Source organism: Symphodus melops (genome assembly GCF_947650265.1).
Source record: "Symphodus melops genome assembly, chromosome: 18".
Lineage (NCBI taxonomy): Eukaryota > Metazoa > Chordata > Actinopteri > Labriformes > Labridae > Symphodus > Symphodus melops.
Window position 1 is genome coordinate 10,669,245 of NC_136708.1, and position 19,780 is coordinate 10,689,024.

Genomic DNA, 19,780 nt, shown 5'->3' on the forward strand with positions numbered 1-19,780 from the left:
GGTTTGAATAATTTAAAGATAGAAATAATAGGAAGCAAAACAACCAATATTAAGGGTAAAATAAGAACGTTCTACAAAAAATCATTCGGATGTGTGTCAGTGTGCATGTTGGCTGCTACATTGTAATTTGAAATGGAAATCTACCTCCCAAAGTAGTGAAGCTAAAACATGTCATTGCAGGATAAGCAGGGCACTGGGTTAAATCTGTTGTAATGTTGTCAAAAGAATAATTTTTTGTACCCAATATATACGTAAGTGAGCAAATGTTTAGCCTAGACAAGATATCATAGGGAATTAAAGCCATTCACTGTTCCTCCATAGGGATTAGTGGAATTAAGCATTTATACAAAAGCGAAGTATCAAAACTCATGGGTAATTCAACAAGCCCGCAATTCTGAGTTTACAAAGTGCTGCTTCTTAGCCTGCGTTTATTGTGGTGCTGCAGCTGCAGCTACCGTACGAACAAATAGCAAACATTGTCAAAGCCTTATAGAGACAAATTTAATATAGAGGGAAAATACACACAACAAATACTATGAAAGGGTGGGAGTGATAAGTCTTCTCTCTTGTTGCCTGCCATTCATGGCAATAATCTGAGGGAAAAAGCAGATTAGGACAGAGGGTGGTTCGTGGTTGAGTGTTCGCATCACTGCCTCCTTTCAGCCATTTTGAAACAATGTTTATCCATTGGTTTGTTATAGACTAGCAACCTAGTATAGTGTACTGCTGTGAGAGACCTGAGGGGGCTGACGACTCACTGTGTCTTTGTTCGGCATCTTTTCAGACAAACACCAGTGCATGAAAGCTATTTAAATAAGTTGCTCACATTTCATTTATATATCTTTGCTCTTTCTGTAATTTTGGCTTGAATTTGTATCCGTAAAATTTAGCAAATAGTATGCTAAGAAGTGGTATTCCAGGTTTAAACCAACCTGCAGCCTCCTGTGTTAGAAAGTGAAGCAAATGTGGAGGTGTAAAAAACTAACTGCTGTTTCTTAAGTGTCTGCTGAAGGCTGGCTCCAAAAGTCCCATGCACACACCATATTAAAATCTCTGTTCTGACATCAGATACACTATGCTTTTTTGGTGCTGGTCTTTATTTTTTTTATTAGTAAATGTATTTATAGGCACACACAGTATGGGGGGTATGAGTTTTATGACTCACCCGTGCTGATTTCATGAAGGAGTTAAGCATAATTAGGGGCATGGCAGACTCCACTGCAGGGTGGGCCTTGTAATGGTTTATTCAGGAGGCTTAAGGCCCGCGTCAGCACCAGCTCTTTGCATGCTGTGACCGAATCTTTGATTCAGCATTTCCAATATGGCAACCTCTTCCAAAACAGCTCCTTAACAGACCAGTGGGTAACATCACCCACTCTTCAGCCATCAAAATTTACAGTCAATGTTTTAAACAGACATCTTTGGCCTAAAAGGAAGATGTAAGACCTCAATGCTTTTCTATGTAGGAGATAGGGGACAGAGAGTAGAACCCAAACACAGACAGCGCACTTTAAAATGTTTTGAGTTAAAGGAAAAATGTGCAACTTTTTGATCCAGTACGTCGCCCCTTGAGCACCAACATAAAAATGAAACAAACACACTGGCTAATCTGAAGCCTTTGCTGTTCTCCAGCCGCACTTCTCCAAATCCCCTCCACTCGCGTTTGCACGCAGGAGTTGTGAATTATAACGCATCATAATTAAGCACCATTACAGAAGCGGACAAAACTGTTCTTTGCTTGAGCTGCAATTGGCTCTGGCCTGCATTGTTGTGTTAGCAGGCTAGTGTAAGCACACTTTGGTTAATTCATAGCTTAATTTTACACATAAATGGACACAGAATGAACGTGATCCAAAGGCACTAATGTGACATCCAAATAAGCAGTGAGTCAGCTCGTTCTTCAAGGGTAGATCTTGACTCAAAGAGCTTTATATGCAAGGCCGTAAACGTGACAATAACACTGCCCGTGAGGCTCGGGACTTGTCACTCACTGTAGACAGTTATGACTCCAAGAGACATTTATACTTGAGGATATACTTGATTTCTGCAATGTCACACGTTCTGCCTTTAAGACAATGTACTTCAATTTACCCATCGGGACATTAATTTGTACACTGTGTGTCTTCACAGCAGATTAAAAATAAACACTGCAAAGTAAAACAAGAAATTTCTTACAACACAGCACTCAGCAAATCCGATTTCATCAAACAGTTTGCATGTCCATATTAACACATTTGACAACATCTATAATAATAGATAATTTAAAAAAACTAAGTGCCACTTATATATAGATATAGATAGATAGATAGATAGATAGATAGATAGATAGATAGATAGATAGATAGATAGACAGACAGACAGATAGATAGATAGATAGATAGATAGATAGATAGATAGATAGATAGATAGATAGATAGATAGATAGATAGATAGATAGATAGATAGATAGATAGATAGATAGATAGATAGATAGATAGATAGATAGATAGATAGATAGATAGATAGATAGATAGATAGATAGATAGATAGATAGATAGATAGATATCAAAAGTGGCCCTTTGTCCCTGACAATAATACAAAAGTATACAGTAACCCGGTACTATATTTCATTGTGTTGTAAAGAGAGGACTCATGGGTCACATATCTTCACAGTATAATTACACATGAGACGTGTGTATGTAAATACACACACACACACTACACACAACACCTACACTCTCTCTCACACACACACACACACACACACACACACACACACACATACAGTTTCAGAGTAATGTGAATCCTAATTCATCTGCCCAAGTCGTTTAGGGTAATAGAGCTTAATGGAGTATATTAACCCTGTCCAGCTTGTGTCCCCTCATTAAATATGTGTGTGTGTGTGTGTGTGTGTGTGTGTGTGTGTGTGTGTGTGGGTGTGTGGGTGTGTGGGTGGGTGTGTGTGTGCGTGTGTGGACAGAGGGACAGAGGAATCCTGCCAACTGTTTATCTGCAAGGGACACACACACAGACTGACACACGCACACACACTGGGGGAGCAGAGATCTGGTTTCCCACTGTCACAGATGCTTACCCGCCTCTCCATTAGTGATGTGATTGGAGTGGACACAGAAAACCAGCAGCCTCATTCCCACAGGAGCAATCTGAGGAAATTATTGCCCCACTTCTCTCCCGGGAATGTCACTCTCTGAAAGAAGGACTTTATTGACTTATATCACACGGAACTCACTGTCATCTGCGTAGCATAAGTTTTGAACATGATTAACACTTTGTGAAATAGAATAAGATGATATGGGATCAGTCACAGCACACAATGCGAGCATCTCTGGATGTGAAATCTGGGGATAAGACACTGAGTGAAGATGGATACAAGTGTAACACCACATTTTATTTTCTTAGGATGGTATTTTTTTTGTACAGGCAAACACAACAATTGTGACAAAAAATAAAAGCAACAGCAGACAATTCAACAAAAACAACAAATACTTTAAAGGAATGGATGCCTGGTGAGTTCAGCTAGAGATGTGACGTGAATTTTCAACCATGTGCATGAATGGAGAAAAACACATTTCTATGGTCAGATAAAAAACTGGGAAATGATCAATAACCACAGCTAGTTAAGCCAGGGGCAACATCAGGTTAATATGCTCACCCGTGCACACACACACACACACACACACACACACACACACACACACACACACACACACACACACACACACACACACACACACACCAAAGCCTCTGCACTAAGGGTGTATTTCTCTAAACAACCAGAGGATGGCACCTAAGGTCTAAGCAGTAATGGTTTGAAACACAGAGTAAAGATAGCTCTTCCTTTTTTCATGGTATACTCCAATCTAAGCATGTAAACTAGACCATGGTGGTATGTTCAAATATTGGGGCAACTTTCCTAAAAATATCCCATTATTCCATTATTATTATATCCCATTATTCCATTTGTAACTTCAAGGTGGCTTGCTAATGTTCTTTCAGGAGGAAATCCCTGAAAAAAATGTTTTATTTGTGCTTAATGGATCAACAGCATTTATCATACAAACATGTAGGTTATAACTACATGTAATATACCACAACAATTTGTTTGTCTGTAGCTGAAGTATTGCTCTTAAAACTGAAAAAAAGGACACTATTAAAGCAGTTAATGTATTTTGATCAAATTACTGAATTATATAATTGTTATTTATAAGTTTTATTTTTCCAAAAATCTGTAAAGTAACGATTATTCATACAGTGCTCACAAAAAAAAAGGGAACACTTAAACAACACAATGTAATTCCAAGTCAATCACACTTCTGTGAAATCAAACTGTCCACTTGGGAAGCAACAATGATTGACAATACATTTCACATGCTGTTGTGCATATGGAATAGACAACAGGTGGAAATTATGGGCAATTAGCATGACAGCCCTAATAAAGGAGTGGTTCTGTAGGTGGTGACCCCAGACCACTTCTCAGTTCTGATGCTTTCTGGCTGATGTTTTGGTCACTTTTGAATGCGAGCAGTGCTTTCACTCTCATGCTAGCATGAGACGGAGTCTACAACTGGCACAAGTGGCTCAGGAAGTGCAGCTCATCCAGGAGGGCACGTCAATGCAAGCTGTGGCAGGAAGGTTTGCTGTGTCTCTCAGCGTAGTGTCCAGAGCATGGAGGCGCTACCAGGAGACAGGCCAGTACATCAGGAGACGTGGAGGAGGCCGTAAGAGGGCAACAACCCAGCAGCAGGACCGCTACCTCTGCATTTGTGCAAGAAGGAACAGGAGGAGCACTGCCAGAGCCCTGCAGAATGACCTCCAGCAGGCCACAAATGTGCATGTGTCTGCTCAAACGATCAGAAACAGACTCCATGATGGTGGTATGAGGGCCCGATGTCCACAGGTGGGGGTTGTGCTTAAAGCCCAACACCGTGAAAGACGTTTGGTATATGCCAGAGAACAGCAAGATTGTCAAATCCGCCACTGGCGCCCTGTGCTCTTCACAGATGAAAGCAGGTTCACACTGAGCACATGTGACAGACGTGACAGAGTCTGGAGACGCCGTGGAGAACGTTCTGCTGCCTGCAACATCCTGAGATGAGATCCTTAGAACCCTTGTGAGTCCATATGCTGGTGCGGTTGGCCCTGGGTTCCTCCTAATGCAAGACAATGCTCGACCTCATGTGGCTGGAGTGTGTCAGCAGTTCCTGCAAAATGAAGGCATTGATGCTATGGACTGGCCCGCCCGTTTCCCAGGCCTGAATCCAATTGAGCACATCTAGGACATCAAGTCTCGCTCCATCCACCAACACCACAGTGCACCACAGACTGTCCAGGAGTTGGCGGATGCTTTAGTTCAGGTCTGGGAGGAGATCCCTCAGGAGACCATCCACCGCCTCATCAGGAGCATGCCCAGGTGTTGTAGGGAGGTCATACAGGCACATGGAGGCCACTCACACTGAGCCTTATTTTGACTTGTTTTAAGGACAATACATCAAAGTTGGATCTGCCTGTCGTGTGTTTTTCCACTTTAATGTTGAGTGTCACTCCAAATCTAGACCTCCATTGGTTAATACATTTGATTTCCATTGATCATTTCCAGTCATTTATGTATTATATCACTTATACCTGTTGTGAAAGTTCAATCCGTGGCAAGGGGCATTTTTTACTTGGATATTTTTATACATAGATAGATAGATAGATACTTTATTGATCCCGAGGGAAATTCAAGCATATTGGGTTTCACTAAGACCAGAGGAGAAGGATAAAACAAACAAATGTACTTGTAAAATGTTTCAAGCAGCTATGATTAATGCTAAAATGTTTCAAATGGTAATGTGAAAACAAAGAGACTGTGTCGTTAGCTTGTGGTGATTAATCTACAAATCACCAATATGAAGCTCCCTTTGGTTTTAAATAGTTTCAGAGCCAGTTTAAGCCTAACGCTAAGCTGTCCACCCATCAAATTATCTGTTCTAATTCACTGCAGGTATTGCTCACATTGGTTAACTGCAGTGTAGAACAAGTAACTGTAGTCAAGAAAAAAAGCTCTAAAAAATATATTTTGCAGTAGTAACAGTAGATTGACACTGTATGGAACAGGCAGGTGGACAATTATGTTGTTGATGATCCAGATGTTTTTACAAGATGTTAGGATGAATGAATGGGGCGGCAGTAGCTCAGTCTGTAGGGACTTGGGTTTGGCACCGGTTCAAGTCCCGGAACGGACCAAGTCCAGAAACTGGTTTGGTAGCTGGAGAGGTGCAAGTCCTGAGCAAGGCACTGAACCCCAAAACTGCTCTGGAGCGCTTGCTGTGGGCAGCCCCCTCACTCTGAGACCTCTCCATTAATGCATGTCACTAGGACCCTGTTTGTGCCTGAGTGTGTATCTCGGCCTATACGTGTAAACCAAATTTCCTCTTGTGGGATTAATATAGTATATATTATTATCATAATAAACCAAAAAACAAGGTAAAAAGCCTTAGATATTGGACTTCTGTTTTAAATAATAAGGAAAAGATACAGTAAGTCTATATTGTGTTCTTAACTTGTTAATACCCCTAAGTGTCTCAAAAAAACTGCTTATTGGTCATTAAAGAGAGAAAATTCCTCTTTTTACACTGATTGTAATGGGGTGTGTAAAAACCGTCAGTCAAGTTAAACGGCAGATAATCAATGATAAACTAATGCAACAACTGTTCCACAAAAAAATGAGTAAGAGTAAAAAATTGAACTGAATTATGGACAGGCCAAGTGAGATGAAGGGATGCAGTATATACAGATTTAATAACTGAGGAGCAGAGAGGATCAGTGTGAGAGTTGAGATAGGTTAAAGTGTTTGTTAAAGGCTCTATCGGTCCCTATGGGCTGAGGCATGAAGCGCTGAATAATGTATGCCCGCTCCTTGAGTAATGAAGTGGAAGAGATGGGGAGGAATACGGCTGGCCTCTCAGGGCTCAACGCAAACTGTACACACTCTTAAGAGCTGCCTGTAGCCTAAACCTCCCTCCCTCTGTCGATCTTCGTCCACTTCTTTCACTCCTACACACACACACACACACACACACACACACTGCACAGCGGCTAAGAGGGTTAGCTTGTTTTTGTTCCCGTAGCCTACATCATTGATGAGAAAGGCCAGGGCATTTATAGCATCCCACTCAGAGTTAAGCAGCTCCAGATCTTTCATGAGGCTCTTCTTCAGATGGAGCGAAGGTAGCAGCAGATTGCATGGCTGCTGCTGGGTAGTAAGGCAGGTACTTGGTGTTGGCAGCCTTGTTTGTGGATCGGAACAAGCCTGGTTTGCACTTGTACTCAGTTGATGCAAAATTGTGCTTAACAAGAGGAGGCCACTGTAGGCTGCGTCTTGTGGTAAAAGGAAGGGTCTTTTTTCTTTTCCTCATGATCCACTTATTGCTCGTCCACCTTTGTCCTCTTCTTTCGCTCTGAAGGTTACCTTCTTTTTTCCACAAAGCAGTGGCTTAAAAAGTTCAGAAAAGTTACTTTGTGTTACCCCAACGTTCACATGCCTGGTAGTAAAAAGTGCAATGACATGACTGCCATCCACACAATGTTTCTCGTCCCTTAACCCTTTATCGGGCGAATTACTATTTTTGATCATTTCTGTACACAAAACATATGGTCACCTTTCTGCACCTCAGTAAGGTCGAGAAGCATGTGATCCTCACTCAGCCAATCAGAAGAGATCACCCTACGTCACTGATCCCGCTATTGTGACATTTGAACCAAATATGGTAACTTTATCAATGTTTATTTTTCTGAAATTAAAATTTGATTTGATTTGAAAAATACTTTAACAGAAATAAAGTTCTGTTATGTCCCCCAATAACACTCTGAGGTGGATTTTTTTAATTTCAAGTATTTCAATGAGTGCCCTTTAAAGGGCTAAGAACACCTTAAGTTAGCTGTTTTAATACATTTTCAGAAAGATTCAATCTGTTGTTGTAAACTTTATTCAGACAACGTTAAAGAAATAGTAGACTGAAATAGACTGATGTCCCAATCTCATCTAGTCTTCTAACCATTTAAAGGACATTTCATACTCAGCCTTGACCACATGCAAATGGGTTGGCTCATCAGGATCTAATTTTTTTGGAACTTACATTATAGACTGTTTATATTAATGGACAATGTCGAGTGACGTAACCCGTCTTTGACTGCTGGGGGCTTTGGAAGCCTGTTGATGGCTGTCACTGGAATTGCATTCTCCCACCTAACTTTCTGTCAACCTAACAACAGGCTAAAAGATGGAACTTAAGTGAGTCTTAAGCCTGTTGATAAACAGCTACACCGTGCACACCAATCAGCTGAAAACCTCATTGTGAATAATGCTTATCATTCATAAATCACCACCAGTATAGTGTGTGGCTGACATGAGCTAACCAGACTATTTTGTTTTTTTCTAACTAGGTTGCAACCATGTTCATTTCTGCAGTAAAAGGTGTATTTCCCAAGAACACGTTGACATGTGGACTGCAGGAGTGAGAGAGCAAATCTTAAAAAAAACAATGCTTGCCCTTTTCACTGACAGCTAAGCTGGGCAAACTGTGCGAGATTTCAAGTTAGATTTATCGTATTGCTGAAAATGACAAATTTGAAAGTTTCATGTTAACGTATCACTTTTAATTGCAGAATTGCTTCCTCTTTAAAAGTAGTTTCTAGTTTATTATCGGTTTGTTGTCACACACTGTTCTGTTCCTTTGAAAGCCAAGGTTGAGAGAAATTTCCAAAATATAGGAATGTGTAAGCAAAGAGCGTGACTGACTGTGTGTTTGTTGTATGTGTATATTGATTTGTTTAAGTTTAAGGTCCAGTATTTGCTGAGTTTACTCCACAGGCAAAAAGGGATAAACAAATGTTAACTTGTCCACTCTCTCTCTACTACTGCCACTGCCTTCTTGCTGTGTTCATCAGCTGATTTGGGACGTTTATTCTTTAAGTAATAAATCCAACCAGACTGCCACAAGCTCTCTCAACCAATCATCCAATCAATGTGGTCAAATTTAAAAAACTGTTCTCACTCTTCCACTGTCGGTTTGTCATTTCAACAGACGGACGGACGGACGGACAGAGAGAGATAGATAGATAGATAGATAGATAGATAGATAGATAGATAGATAGATAGATAGATAGATAGATAGATAGATAGATAGATAGATAGATAGATAGATAGATAGATAGATAGATAGATAGATAGATAGATAGATAGATAGATAGATAGATAGATAGATAGATAGATAGATATCAAAAGTGGCCCTTTGTCCCTGACAATAATACAAAAGTATACAGTAACCCGGTACTATATTTCATTGTGTTGTAAAGAGAGGACTCATGGGTCACATATCTTCACAGTATAATTACACTTTCTCATGTACATTGACCATCAAGTAACTAATTCCATTCATACACATTCATACGCCCCTGACGCAGCAGGGGCTTAAGTGTCTTGCCCAAGGACATATCGGAGATGTCCTTCGAAGAAGCTAGGGATCGAACCTCTTGCCCTTCCGGTTTAGAGACAACAACTCTACCAATTGAGCCACTGCCGTCCAGTTAGAGCTGTAGCTGTTCAAAAAAACAGCGATGACAGTGTTATGTGCAATACCGTTATAGAACTGGGCAAATTTGTGGCTGTACAGTTCACTGTTACAAAGGTTAAAGTGCAAACAAGTGTGTAGACACGTTATAAGCTATGAACTGAATGATGAGTCAAGTGACCATTACATACAAGAAGCTGTTACCTATTCCTAATTGCTCAGCTGAGTTAACAGTTTTTTGTTGTTGTAGCTTCATACTGAACTAACAAAGCAAGTGGAGAATTGTAAAGTAATGTTCTCGCTGAGGTTGTTAGAAGCCCTCTCTCTCCACCACCCACAGAGATATTTCTTCAAGATGAAACAGCTAAAACCAAGAGGAGGCTCAAAAAGCATCTGCATGTTAAACAGTTATTAAAATTGCATAGATTTTAGACTTTGAGGTAAAAAAAATTCAAATGTTGCACACTGTGATTGAAAGAACTTGTGATTGCAGTTGTTTGGTCCTCTATTCCAAACACTTTCTGCACTACTGAGCTCTCCTCCCTTTTACCCTTTTACATTAACATGCTTCTATCATTAACCCACTCGCCCCGCCTCCTGCATAATAGCTTGTGTTTGACGCAGGAAGGAGAATAAGAATGTGTTGCCTTTCTTTTTCTTTTCTTGAGAAGCATCTTGAATGAATGATTGATGTTAGGGGAGCAAGATCAGAAAGCTATAATCACGGTCTAACGAACTCATAGCCTTAAGAAATATATACTGGAGGAATGCCATAAATTTATAAACACATCATATATTAATATATAAGTAGTCCATTGAATATTCAAAAAGAAGGAAATAACATCATCTTATATCCACAATGCAATGCCTGCTTTTTTAATTTTTTTTTTCAACCCTGCAAGAAAGCAACAAACGCTTGGAAGTGAAATCTTGCTTCTCCATAGTCTGCTTTTTCATCCATAGCTCACACGATATTTTCCCTACAAACTATGATTAAATATAGTCTTGTTCATGGTCAATGGCTTCATGAATTGCCATTCTCTGTGAGTGATGTGGAGACACACAATGTCAGTGTTGGGAGAGAACTTCATCTCCAAGCTTTGATCACAAATGAGTAGGAGACAGTAAGTCCATGTTCAGTATATGAGCACCTTTCACGGGACAAATGGAATGTCAATCAAGCACCGGTACATAGATGCTTTCTCCCAAGTGGGGCCCGAGATGCTTTCTGGTGATGCAGCTCTGTTGTTCCAACCCTACTCTGGGTGCACTGGGAATATTTTGTCCTTTTACCTCCACATCCCCTTGCTCCATTCCAGATCCCCTGTCTATTTAATGTTGTCCTCTGCTCCCCAAGTTTGCCCCTTCAGGTAGTCCCTAGTTTCCACAAACATTTCTACATCTTAGATGTCTTGCACGTTAAGGTTGTCACCATTACCCTTTTGTCAATTGTTATTTATTGTTCTTCATCAAAACTAATTGAAACCTTTTTGATTCTGCCTCTCATTACTTCAAATGAAAGTCACTTGTATATATTTGTGTGAGGGCAGGGAGAAATATTCTTTACAAAATGATCAACTATTTCTTTTGACTTTTCTCTTTAATGAATTAAAAACCCTGATTGCGCCACCCAACATATTTATAAGTAATCATTTATTTAAACCCAAAACATATCATTGCAGCAGGGGTGAACTGGGAAACGTGTAAATGATTACTTTTCATTCATTTTTTGAAAACAATTGCAATTGTATGGATTTCCATGAATTTGTTCATCTTGGTAACTTTGTAAATGCACCATTCAAATCTGTACACCATCGAAGAGTAACTACTCTAGGTTTTAGTAGCTGTAACCATATCTAGGTAAAATATCTCACAGCAGCAGAGTGATATTTGGATTGGTGCCAATGGTCTGTTTGCAAGAATGAAATGTACAGTATGTCTGACATTTACAAGTCAAGCTCAAGATCTTCTTTCAAGCCTTATGAGATATACCCAAGTAGAAATGAATGTGTAGGTTGTTTACCTGTTAACAAAGAAACTTTGTCTAGTAAGCAGTTATCATTGATTGTGTGCTATTGCAGTGTTGTCTTACCTCGGCTGAAATAAACCATAAAATTCAGTCTGTTTCACGATTTCATCATTATTTAGACAGCAGAAAAAATCCCCACCTAACAATTTCCACTAGTGGTGAAAACTAGTGGTTATTATAACTGTGTATGTTACAACTCCTGGTAAAGTGTGATACAGAAAAGATCTGCAATTTAACTTAGTTGTGATCTTTCTTATACGTTTACTAAAGTACTCTGTTTCTAAAATAAATTGAGATATTCTGTATGTAAACTAAAGTTTCTGGTTTTAGAGTGTTTGGCTTAAATCTGCTTCTTTGACTCTGAACAAAATGGTCATGATAAAATAAATGTAAATTTCACATCATGATTAACTAGTTCAGATAATGTTTTATGAGATCAAGTGTCTTGGCACACTCAATAACAGATTGCTAAATGATTGCATGGATGGGTTGATTAGCAAATTGATTTGTAAACACATACAGATTTCCTTTATGCCTCAAAGGATACTGTCAAACATAATCTTTCTGAGTATATTTTATGTAACCGTTACAGTTTTTATATATCCAAGTATTTGTACATTTTCTGTTTATTTTGCCTTATTTCCCATGTTAACTGTTTTTAGCACCAATACACCAAGACAGGTTCCTTATATCTGTAAATGTACTTAGCGATACAAAACAATTCTGATTCTGATATTTCTACATGACACCACATCTGCTCTTTGTTTTTCTCAGTATCTATAAAAACTATGTCAAACAAACATAAGTAAAAACCGACTCTCCTCTTTGAACTCAACTTTACATAAACAGCAGTATAATGGCAATTTTCCAATTTGTCCGTCCTTTTATTTGATTGCCATTAACAGGCAGGCAGGGATGAAGTTCTAACGCAGAGGCGAATCATGACAGTCCAGTTGTAATTCTTGTTGACTTGACGGTTTATTGTAGTGAATTGATGATGATAAAATGAGAACAAAACATACCATTTTCCATTGGTTTTTCTTAGTGCTGGTGGTAACATGAGTGCTGGTCTGACATGAGTGCTGGTCTGACATGAGTGCTGGTCTGACATGAGTGCTGGTCTGACATGAGTGCTGGTCTGCGTTAGAACTTCATCCCTGCCTGTCTGTTAATGGCAATCAAATAAAAGGACGGACACATTGGAAAATTGCCATTATATCTAAGTGAGAACTGTTTGTGCTCCCCCTACCTGTTCCCTATGCTCCTATATAAACACCCCCGTGCCTTCAGTGTCCCTAGTGGAAAATAATATACAAGAAATATCTAAACTAAATAACATGCCAATAACAATAAACACAAAATGGCTCCTACAAGCACTTTACACACAATACAGTTGATCCAAAGTGCTGAACATTGATGATACAAAAATAAAGCATTAGCGTCCAGTGTAACACAACATTACTGAGCTATGAATTTTGTGCTTAAAGGGTTATTGAAAATGAAAGGCAATTGTGTATAGATATGAGCCCTTAAAGTATGCATCCCTGACAGTTATACCCCCCTACACACACACGCACGCACGCACGCACGCACACACACACACACACACACACACACACACACACAAACACGATATACTCTATCACTCTCTTCAACCTACCCAAACGACTAAAAAAGATATAAAGGTGGACTACGAAGACTTGGAAAAAAAAAGGTTCACCAGACAAGTACGAGTAAAGACTGTCATTAAAAACATGACAAGCCATTCAGTTGGTAACGGTGCTTACTCAAGGGAATGCATAGTGTTTATTCTTTGATTAATTTGCTTGCATGAGACCTGAAATCTCCCCTCTCATGAATGTGTGGATGACAGCGAGATTCTCCGTGGTGACAAGTTATCTAAACTACAGGGCAAAACGATTATGCTAATATGTGGTTGTAGTCATCAATCATCTTGTGTCAATGGGGTGCCAAGGCATCACGTTCCCGGTCCCCCTCTGGCCATAGCTCTAAGTGTATATGCAGCTGTGTGTTTATTTGGAAGGGAAAATTGATCACTTTCTCATTACGCCTGGGGAGTGTTGGGGAGGGGGGTAGTTGCACTTGCGCTTGGTTGGACCTGTTCTCTTGGATCAGAGCTGATAGAAAACCGGGAGGGAATTAATTGGGAGAGTTTCCTCATCTTGATATGAATACGGGGATGCACACACGGAGTCGAAGGTGACGTCACAGAGACGCACCTTAAAAGCAAAGAGCGCATCACAGGGAGAAGCATGGTTTGAACGGGAACACGTACACTCACTTTGGATATCTAGACGGCAGCTGTAAAGGATGCGAGGTAATAACTTTTAAAGATTGCTAGTGGCGTTGCATACAATGAATAGGTGGTGCGTAATTGTCTCCGTGCCTCCATTTGAAGTATGTGGTAGGTCTTATCAGAATTTAAAAAAATAAAAGTTGACTCCCAAACAAACTCTGAAGACGTCATTGGCACGGATGCTGTTGGATGTCGCCCGGTGCCTACTCTCCGTCGTCTGACTTTTTGAACTCTTTTGAGCCATGGCTTACTCCCAGCTTGGATACTCCTACTCTACCACACCGCAGGTACAGTCAGTGTTTTGCTGTATTTGTTTGTTTGTTTTTTTGTCTTAGAAGATAGATGATTAATAGACTTTAACAGACTATTTTCTTCAGAAATGTAAGAAAGTAAGTGGCACTGCGGTATTTCATCGGTGTTAATTTATTTTTGTTCCTTTCTAAAACCCACTCCAATCAGAAATCTAAACAACAAGCAAACCACAAGGTTGAAATAAAAACACTCCTTAAGATGACTAGAATGATCAGGCTTGAACGGTATATGATTTAAAACTATTTCATAGAAAATAATGTTCCTGTGTTAATTTTTGCATCTTTATTTTCTAAGTTTCTGATGACCTCCAGCTCTCTGTCCGGGGGTTTGGAACCTGGGATGCCTCCGTCACACCCAGGCCACCAGCTCAACTCTGTCACCGGCATTGGAGTGTACAGCGGCCCTTATGCAAAGAGCCGAAGTTACTACAACTCCTGCGCCAGCGACGCCACCGCTCTCTATTCCAGAGTGAGTTTTTTTTAGAATTGTTCATATGGCGATGATTTCACCTTCATTTAAAAATGCTTAAATTGCTCATAGCCCCAATATCGATAAGCAAGAAAGGGAAGAAACGTTGAATAAAGTAACCTTAGGACTTAAGGTGGTCTTCAAATAGTAAAGAATGATTCAATTATTGTAAGTTTTCGAAATAAAGACATGCAAAGTTGACAAGGTCATTTCAAGATAAGATCATTTGAAAGAGAAGTTAAGTGTTCTGAAAGTGAATTCTGGTGGAAATTTGTAGGAATATATTTTGTTATACAGTAAACACTTAAATCAGTTATTTGCCATTTTTTTTCAGGGACCCCCAGATCCTAAAGACGGAGCTGCATCTGCACATGTAGGAACATCTCAGACTCCTGCCTACTATCCTTATGAATACACATTGGGACAATATCCCTATGACAGATATGGGTAGGTATAATGCAGCTAAGTGCTTTTATTGACCCTAAATTAAACCACATGTATATTCAGAACTGTAATATCTAAACATCATTTATTCTCAGCTTGGGACTGCCGACTCCCTTGTGAGATATACATTTACTGTGTGCCTGTAGCACTATAGTGTTTTGTGCCCTCAATATTCCTTTGCATCTTTGCATCGCTATTACACACTTGCTGATACAATCTTTGGGTTTTGGTATGTTGAGTTTAGGGTTGTTTTTTGCACTTCATGCTATGATCTCTTGTACATCATTGATACATCATTTCAAGTGAATAGTTACTATTAAATGACGAAGGCAATTCTTATTAGCATTGGTTGTTTATTTATTTGTGTTTTAGCCCAGCTGCATTTTTATACATTTGTAAACTTTTGCCTCAGGTATTCCTGCTCTGATGGCGCTTCCCGTCGTAAAAATGCAACCCGAGAGACCACGAGCACACTGAAGGCTTGGCTACAGGAACACCAGAAGAACCCCTATCCCACGAAGGGAGAGAAGATAATGCTCGCTATCATTACAAGGATGACCCTTACACAGGTAGTTGATGATGCCTTAATGATACTGATACTACAATTTTTTCCCCCAATCATTCTCCTTCTTTGTTTTGACTTAATTAAAAACCTGTCCCCAAACACGTCTTGTCTGTAAACTCTCCTTACTACTCCTATTTGTACAATTACTTGTATTTTCTAACCTCTCTTCTGCTCTGCTCTCAGGTGTCTACTTGGTTTGCCAATGCACGCAGAAGGCTAAAGAAGGAGAACAAGGTAACATGGTCACCACGGGCTTGTAAAAGCTCTGATGACCGAGGCTGTGATGATGACAGTGACGAAGCTGAGAAGCCCCTGAAATCTGAAAAAGACCTTTCTGGTGAGCAACTGGTTAACAAAATCTGTCAAAACTTTTTTTTTTGCTTTTCTCACGTTTGCTCCTAGTATGATTGATAAGCATGGTCTAAGTATTTTCTTTATCTTTCACTTCAGATCAACAGTGTGAAGACATGCAGAGTGACCTTGATGACTTTGAACTGCTGGAATCAGAAGGTTCTGACTGTGAACAGAAGCCACAATTTCTGCCTGAGGACAATCATGCAAACCCAAACACAGACCCACGACATCAGCATCTTACACACAACCCTGACCCAAAGCACGGAAAAGAGAGATCGTCCCCAGGATGCCATGAACTCATATCTGTCCAACAGCAAAAAAATACCTATTATCCTCATCAAGACCTTCGAAGTACAGACACCAAGCCAAAAATTTGGTCCATTGCTCACACTGCTGTGTCATTAGATGGCCAATTGCATCCAGAATACCCTCCCTGTATGCTGTCATCGACTGAGTCCTCCGGTCCTGCGTATCCATCAAACATGGCGCTGACTAAGGCAGATAGGCAACAGGAATCACCAGTGGCATCGCTCAGAGAATGGGTGGATGGCATTTTTCATGGTCCTTCTTTCCATCAGACCAAACCAGCTGACGTGTGGAAAGGCTTAAATGATTCGGACAGCAGAACACCCGGACAATCCTTTGAAGTAGTTCGGTCTACGTCTTTGTCGTCCAACTAATACATACAGTACTTGACAGAATATTTGAAAGACTGCTGGACTTGGGACAAAGAGTTTATATTTTGTTGTTCTAACTTGACTGTTTGCTAAGGTCCAGCCCCTTTTGTTACATTAAGCTATTATGTCTGTCAACCTTTCCCTCCCAACACAAAGTTTACAGTGAAACATGACAAAATCAGACTACTTGTTTCTAGCCTACAATCATCCATTTTCCAATTAAAATTACATTTTAAAAGCTTAAGCAAGCTTGCAAATTCAGCTATTTAGCTGTTAAACCGTGAGATTTTCAGAAAACCTTTTACTGGTGTATTAATTATTTTTATTTTCTTATTTAAAAATGAGTCACTAAATATACACTTCTTGACCAAATTCATAATGATGTGAGTATAGAGTTTAAAGATCTAGGAAAAGGTCAGCTTATGAATATAAGTTACAAGTTCTAACTAATAGATACTTTAAATCTAAACCTATCTCTGGTATTTTCTGCTCTGGTTCCTGGAGGGTAAATAACTCAGATTTTAGGAAGAGCAGGACAGAGTACTAACACGTCAAAAAGAGAATAGTATACACTGAATTGATTTGTTGATCAGGACCAGTTTTTTAAAAGTTACTGATAGCTATTTTGGAAGCCATGATTAGTCACTGTTGAAAGTGAACTTGTTAGATGCCTGCTATCAAGTGCAGTATAAGTTACAACAGACCAAAAACAAACGATTAATTCTTTATTCAACATTTGTTTTTAAGATTTTGTTTTCGGAAAAGTTTGAAACAACCTTACCAACTGCTACCCACTTTCAATTCATAGTATATCACTCTACTGTTGCTTCGTCTTCACCACTGCGATGTGGAGAAATTCATAGTTTGACAGATTTATACTAGCTGAGCTTGGATTAAACAGTCATATTTCAGAGTGTTTAGCGGTCAATCAATTTTATCCTATTTTGCTATTTGAATTGATACTTTTGTGGGCACCATTAATGATCAATTGTCTTAACGCAAGCTAGTGTTTTTTCCTGCAGCAAGGTTGTCTGGTTCACACACTTGAAAATTATACAACGTTGTACACTTGCACTATAATCTGCACATGCACTGAGTCACACAAATAAAAGACATAGTATTCTGTAGCATGGTCATTTCTCTGACTTTGCCCTTATGTTAACTGTCTACGGCGCTCCAACCACAATGGGCAGTCTGTACGCCAATAAAATCTCTTCAGGAATTCTAGAATATAGCAAAAGAAGCTGCTGTGTGTGTGTGTGTGTGTGTGTGTGTGTGTGTGTGTGTGTGTGTGTGTGTGTTTGTGTGCGTGTGTTTTAAGGGAGTGAAAGGGGGGAAGTGGGTGGTATTCAGCCGTGACTAATGGAAACACACAGAGGAGGGTACTGCTAAATTGTTAAATCGATGCCACTTCCACCTCGGCTCCAGATATAGCTGCAATCAGCGATGCGTCCCTTTTCATTAGGCAGCTTTTGACTCTGTCAACCTGGGACTGCAAGAAAATCCAACAAGCGCAAAATGCTTCATCAAACCTCCTAAGTATTTGAAGGAGCTTTTTAATAATTGCAGTGACTTTCTAATACAACAAAAAAGAGCAATCACTGAATTAAATAGAGAAATATGGATGGCATCATTAGTTGCAATGTTTTATGAAAAATAAAATTCCATCAACTTCAATTATTTAAGAAAACTTTACAAATTTAGCTTTAAAAAACACTTTCTAGAACAAAGACCGAGAATGAGAAACAGAATTTTTTTTTCTTCAGCCCCGTCTTTCTCCTCCTGTTTTTGATTTAGGAAGGGTGATAAAGTATTTATCAGAACAGAGGAGGGATCTGCCCGGGCTTTGTATGGAATTAACCATTTCAGATTAAATAATTCAGGATGAATTCAACCGAGAATTTCATTCTGTTTCTGTCTTATAAATAAGTAACTTTTAAAATGATAAATAATGACATCTGACTTCCTATTTCTTTTAAGTTCCGTTTCTTTCACTCCGAGTCCAACAGGATTTAATTTTGATAACACTACAAATTCATATATTTTAAATATCACTCGCATTTTACTTTTTCCTTCCTTTGGCCCTTTAGTATGTACTCAAAATGATCCCCATTTTTATTCTTTTTAATACAACTCTTGCAGTAGACTTGACTTCAAAAAGCAGGTGGAGGTGTCAAAAAAAATATATAGAATGGCAGCCAGATAAGAGGCTGACCCAGTACTGAGTGGTGTGAGCAGATATAAGGTTGTTCTCACCCTCAGCTGTTTGAGACATGACTGGTCTTAGGGACAAGAAGGGAAAACTGCCACTATAAGATTTTATAATACATTTTACCCTACAATTTAGTTTTGTACTTTGAATGGAGTCTGAAGTGAAGTGTAGAGTATCCAACACATTTACAATTGTATAATGTAAATAGTTTTACATTTTCAAACGTTACTAACCCTTTTAAAATAGATGGTGCACTTATGAGCAGTTGACATTCTGCAGACATAAAATATTATTAGAGCCAAATTTCTTGTAAATTGTCAAGGCATCTTTGAAATGTAAAGTCCAAAGTTAATAACTTTTCACTCACTGTCTTATCTCTATTCATTCTGGAAAATAATATCTGGCTTTTTTAGTTAGATAGTTGCTAAGTGTGTTTGTCTTCACTTGAGCAAATTTAATCAGTGAGAGTGTTTTGTTACCAAAGAAAAACAAGCTGCCTGCTGTTTCCTTAGCATCAACTTGTTACTTGGACAGAGTGAACAAAATATCAGGTTAGAATTGCAGGAAGGAGAAAAAAAAACAAACGAAGTGCACACTGCACACACGTCCCTTACCTCACATTCTCTATCGTACTGCTCTGTCCATACCCACCATTTCCTGTACCACATTACTTTCCTTAACACCAACAACAAATGTTTCGAACTTTCTAATTGTAATTCTAATTCTATCCTTTATATTGCCATCATCACTGCTCATTCATCATCATTCACCCTGTTTTATCTCTGACCTTACTTAATACAGAAACAAGTCAATCAAAACAGTAGATGTCCAACACAAGGTCCTGGGTCATA

General features: G+C 39.3%; 2 protein-coding genes across 2 annotated transcripts in view; one reads left to right on the forward strand and one right to left on the reverse strand.

Moving 5' to 3' along the window:
• srd5a1 (steroid-5-alpha-reductase, alpha polypeptide 1 (3-oxo-5 alpha-steroid delta 4-dehydrogenase alpha 1)) overlaps positions 1 to 19,780 on the reverse strand; it is a 387,143-nt gene that overhangs the window by 145,584 nt on the left and 221,779 nt on the right. The gene's annotated exons all lie outside the window — the stretch shown is intronic.
• On the forward strand, positions 13,837 to 17,948 carry irx4b (iroquois homeobox 4b). Its single transcript, XM_079368301.1, has 6 exons — positions 13,837 to 14,184; positions 14,504 to 14,677; positions 15,012 to 15,124; positions 15,534 to 15,690; positions 15,870 to 16,023; positions 16,137 to 17,948. The coding sequence occupies exons 1-6, from the start codon at positions 14,140 to 14,142 to the stop codon at positions 16,718 to 16,720; spliced, it is 1,227 nt and encodes a 408-aa protein (XP_079224427.1). The 5' UTR covers positions 13,837 to 14,139; the 3' UTR covers positions 16,721 to 17,948.